General features: G+C 38.7%; 1 protein-coding gene and 1 long non-coding RNA gene across 2 annotated transcripts; both read left to right on the top strand.

The window, feature by feature from the left end:
- Positions 1-61: 61 nt before the first annotated feature.
- Positions 62-1,803, top strand: LOC149044424 (uncharacterized). The gene is made up of 2 exons (XR_016187845.1): positions 62-206; positions 762-1,803. It is a non-coding gene; the product is annotated as an uncharacterized LOC149044424 (long non-coding RNA).
- Positions 1,804-1,905: 102 nt separating this feature from the next.
- Positions 1,906-4,079, top strand: LOC149044423 (uncharacterized). Its single transcript, XM_089210074.1, has one exon. It carries the CDS (start codon positions 2,304-2,306, stop codon positions 3,786-3,788), a length of 1,485 nt encoding a protein of 494 aa, XP_089066200.1. The 5' UTR covers positions 1,906-2,303; the 3' UTR covers positions 3,789-4,079.
- Positions 4,080-4,362: the final 283 nt, after the last annotated feature.

The following is a 4,362-nucleotide window of genomic DNA, read 5'->3' as shown; positions in this document are numbered from 1 at the left end:
GCGATCACGCGTCACGAGTTTAGTAGATCACAAGACGGAAACCGCATACAGTAATTACTAAGGGCAATCAGTAACAAGTCTAACACAGCGGACGAACGGCTGCGCGTGAGCGAACGTTGTAATTACGGACCGGGTTTTAGTTCGTGTGCTTTCAGGTTTTCAGAACCAAGTTATCTCACAGGAGTTACGAACAACCACACAAGCTAGTAAGTCACGGTATTTTAAAAATTTATTCCTTTTTGTAATAAAATCTCCAAGTAGAATCAGAAATCCCCTTGATACCCGTACTTGAATATGCTTTGTGTTCGGAAGTCTCGAGTTTTTCTTTTCCCCACTTTTTTTTCCTTTTACAGATTTCTATCAAAGTTCAATTTCCTTCCCTAGTTTTGCGAGACTTCAGTTACTTCTTATATTTCCCTCTGAAATTTTGGAAGGAAATTGGCGCACAGGCAGCTAAATTGATCATGATTTACTCGCACATGCCCTACGTTTGACCGCTGAATTGGCAAGTCCACTCTGCGTATACAGATGGTCCACTTGTAGAAGATCGGGTTTCAACATGCGCTGAGCACGATCTCATGTATCAACAGGCAGTCTACTAGATCGAGTCACGCTGCTGTCTTATGGTTAGTTTAACAGTGATTGCAGTCAAATTGAACTCCACTGTCTCGATAATTCTTTTTCGAAAGGATTATTTAAGTCAGCAGTGAAGTTTTCAAGTTAAGGAAATGCATCCTCAAGTTTTAGCCTCTTTTATTAAGTGTGACAGAAATTCTACTGGAACTTCTGAGAAGGCTGACCCTATTTGGCGAAAGGATGCATGGAACGGTGGAATGGCGGAATATCCGAAACACAGAATGGCGGAAAACGCTTACATAGAGAGGTTTCAATTGTTGCAGTTAAGGTGGATAATACCCGAAAAAAAGCATTGTGATAGAGTATAATGTTTTATGATACTTCACATATCTTGTCGCTAAAGCTTGTCATTTCGCGTTTTAGGATATTTGGTCGTTCTATGTCAGATTTTAAGATACTCTGTCATTCCGTTATTCCTCCGAATAGGGTCACCCACCAGGAAACTCCAGCCACTAGAAAGAAATTTACCAGACTATCTTTTAGGTATAAATTCACCTACAATCTGACGGAATTTTTCCGTAGCAGCCTATTTAAAACTAAATAGACGCGCAAGTAAAAAAAATTCTCGATAGGCATATAAAAGTTAATTTATAACAGCAACATTTTTCGTTCTTTGCAATACTGGCTGACATCGGTCAAGTAAAATAGCTTGGAACTTAGCTTTTAAGAGTTTCTTGCAAATAAAGGCGGCTTTTCTCCATCCATTTCCGTAAATTAACAGAGGCAGCCATTATTGTTCGTCATTTTATACACATTTAAAAAGTTTTCATTGATTAATTACGTTCTCTCTCCCTTTCCTTCGGAGATTTGTTGGGAGAATTAAGATCTATGGTCAAATTAGAATTTTTGTCAAAAATAAAAAATATGTTTGCATGACGAGAGCAGCGACTGTTTGTGAACCAATATTTTGGGACATCATGCATGGAAAATTGTTTTATTTACTGTTGGAAAAACCTTTACTTCAAGGTGTTCTGAAGTTTGAATCGTCTCTTCACTCGTCTCACTTGTATCCAAATATGTATATTTTTTTCGTAAAGTAGCCTCCCTTGTATAAGCCCCGTGATTTCTGAAGGTCCCTTGCCATCCACCATAATACTGTTATTAAAAAGTATTTTAAACATATTCATCTCTTCATAAACAGCGAATAAAATCTTATTGTATTCTGAACTGATTAGTTTCTCGCATTGTCATGAAAAATGAATTACGCGTGCACAAAAATAGCACGCTCTATAATAAACTAACAATAGAAATATATTGATATGCTAAATTGCTTTATATCGATTGCAAGTATTTCACGGTTGAGGATTCAATAGACTGTTTTCTCTGCGATGAACCGCGCACCGTAAACTTGGGCACAGAAAATACGAACAATATACTGTAAACCTATAACCAAAGTGATTTGTTTTAAAATAGTAAAGCCAACTATTTACTCAACTAATATTCTTCATTTAAAGTACTTCGCCCTTAGACCGCTATATTGCCGCATGGGGAGATAATTTTTTGCGTGAGAGTTAACAAACACACAAACCGTGAAGGTCACGCTTTAAAAAGCCGGTTCCTAAAACAATTCAGATCTATCGAGAAGATGTTTAATTTGCATAAATTGAGACAGGTGTTCTTCATCGTTAAAGCATCGCTGACTGAACCGAGCAATTACACTTCAAAAGATGCATAAGTCTATCTTCTGTATCTACTTCTTTCTTGCCTTCGTGTTCATTTCGTTATATCATCTTCACACAATAACACAGTTTGAGTTTTCGATCAACACGCCAGCGCCTCAGAAAGTTACGGAACTAGAAAAATTATTCAATCTTCGTGATAATTTAAGCATTATAACTCCTGACAAAACACTTGTATCAAGAAGTATTCAAGCTGGTAATTCTGATCGCTTCAGACATGTTCTGATGAAAGCGTTACGGGGAGAAAACATCAGCATGTTGGTGATCGGAGGCTCTCATAGCGCGGGAGGAAAACTAGGACTTGACGAGAACAGCCTGGATGGATTGTATTTCAAAGTATTTCAGAAATGGTGGAACGAAACCTTTGGTAGTTTTGCAAAATCCTTTTTGAATGTAACTGCGCTGACAATTGGAGGCACGGGGAGCTCTTTCTACGCATTTTGCTATAGAACTTTTGTTCCTGAAGGCACGAGCTTCGATATAATGTTGATAGAAATGTCAGCTAATGATAAAGGACGAGCAACGGCGAAACCACTGGAACAACTGACGAGACAAGCTCTTGCATATCCTTCGGCACCTGTGGTCTTCTACATAAACGTTGTACATGATTTCGGAGTTCATTATTATACTAACAAGGTGGAAAATCCATCTTGTGTTACCCTCGAAGACTTTGGCCAAACAGAACTTGCCCGTCATTACGACATTACATCATTCAATTTGAGGGAAATAATTTGTAGGAAAGAGGAAGGCCGATGGAAAGTAATGCACTCAAGCATGGCAGGCTCAGATGGTAGGCATATTGGAGTCAAGGCGCATGCTCAGATTGCTTACATGATGACGGAATATGTGAAAAACATTTACCAAGAGATTGCTTACGACGACACCAGAATAAATCCGCTTTCTATCAATCATGTCAGAGGCAATGACGGAAGCTTCAATCTCCCGAGCTTATTTTTTATAAAGCGGGAAACCGAAGCCTTAAAAGAGCCATTGTGTTGGACGGGGAAAACGCCGAATGTATTTAAGAAGCTTCACCACTCTAATCTCAAATTTGAAATTAAAGAGAAAACTGGCTTTTCGCCATGTTTCAAACTGTACGGACAAAAAAGGAACGTTAAAAGAGTCGCCGGAGAACTTCGCACTGATTCCCAAGGGGGGTGGTGTTCCCGGAGACGCTCCAGCATCCTTAAGCTAAAGATCTATGTTCCTCAGATTTTTGGTGACAATTTGTTTCGCACTCGGTCAGTGACAGTTTTGACGAGTCACGAAGGAGGCATTGCTGCAATATGGCTCGACAATTACAAAAACGAAACAATTGAAACCGATTCGATTCGAGTTAGATCGAATCGATACGACACGATTGGTCGCAGAGTGAATCCAGGCTACCACACAATCACAGTTAAAACATTATCCAAAGAATTGTTCTTGGTAGCTGGAGTGTTTGTTGGTGCCCCTGACTTTCGCATCAAGTAGACTTGTGTCTTTTGTTACATAATAAGTAGAGAGAAATTCATAATAATCAAAATAATCTAAACTATAACAAAATTCTTGAATGTAATTGGCCCTCACCAGCCCGATTTGTTCAGGTAACAACATGATATCGAATGCGATTTAATGTTAATAGGCACGAGTAAATTTTTCAACGATAACAAAATTACACGAGCGCGTTGGATATAGTGTTTAGAATAGAGATAACTATGTGGATTGGATTAATGTTCTATGTATTTTTTTAACCGTAGATAATAAATTGATATTCATACTTAGTACTATTCTTAGTTAATTTACAATTACAAGGTAGATATTCAGCACAGATGGCCATTGATGAACAAAGGGGGTAAGTTTCTAAAGAAACCGTGGTGCTACGTCGGTGGGAGAGTATAGTAGGTAATTTAGTGTTAAAAACTGAGTTGAAAACGTAAATTGGCCACCGTAAAGAGTAAAAAGCTGACGTTTCGAGCGCTAGCCCTTTGTTTATCGCTCCGACGAAGGGCTAACGCTCGAAACGTCAGCTTTTTTACTCTTTACGGCGGCCAATTTACGTTTTCAA

Source organism: Pocillopora damicornis, chromosome 6, assembly GCF_964200805.1.
Source record: "Pocillopora damicornis chromosome 6, jaPocDami1.2, whole genome shotgun sequence".
NCBI classification, from domain to species: Eukaryota; Metazoa; Cnidaria; class Anthozoa; order Scleractinia; family Pocilloporidae; genus Pocillopora; species Pocillopora damicornis.
This window is presented reverse-complemented; position numbering and strand designations above follow the sequence as displayed.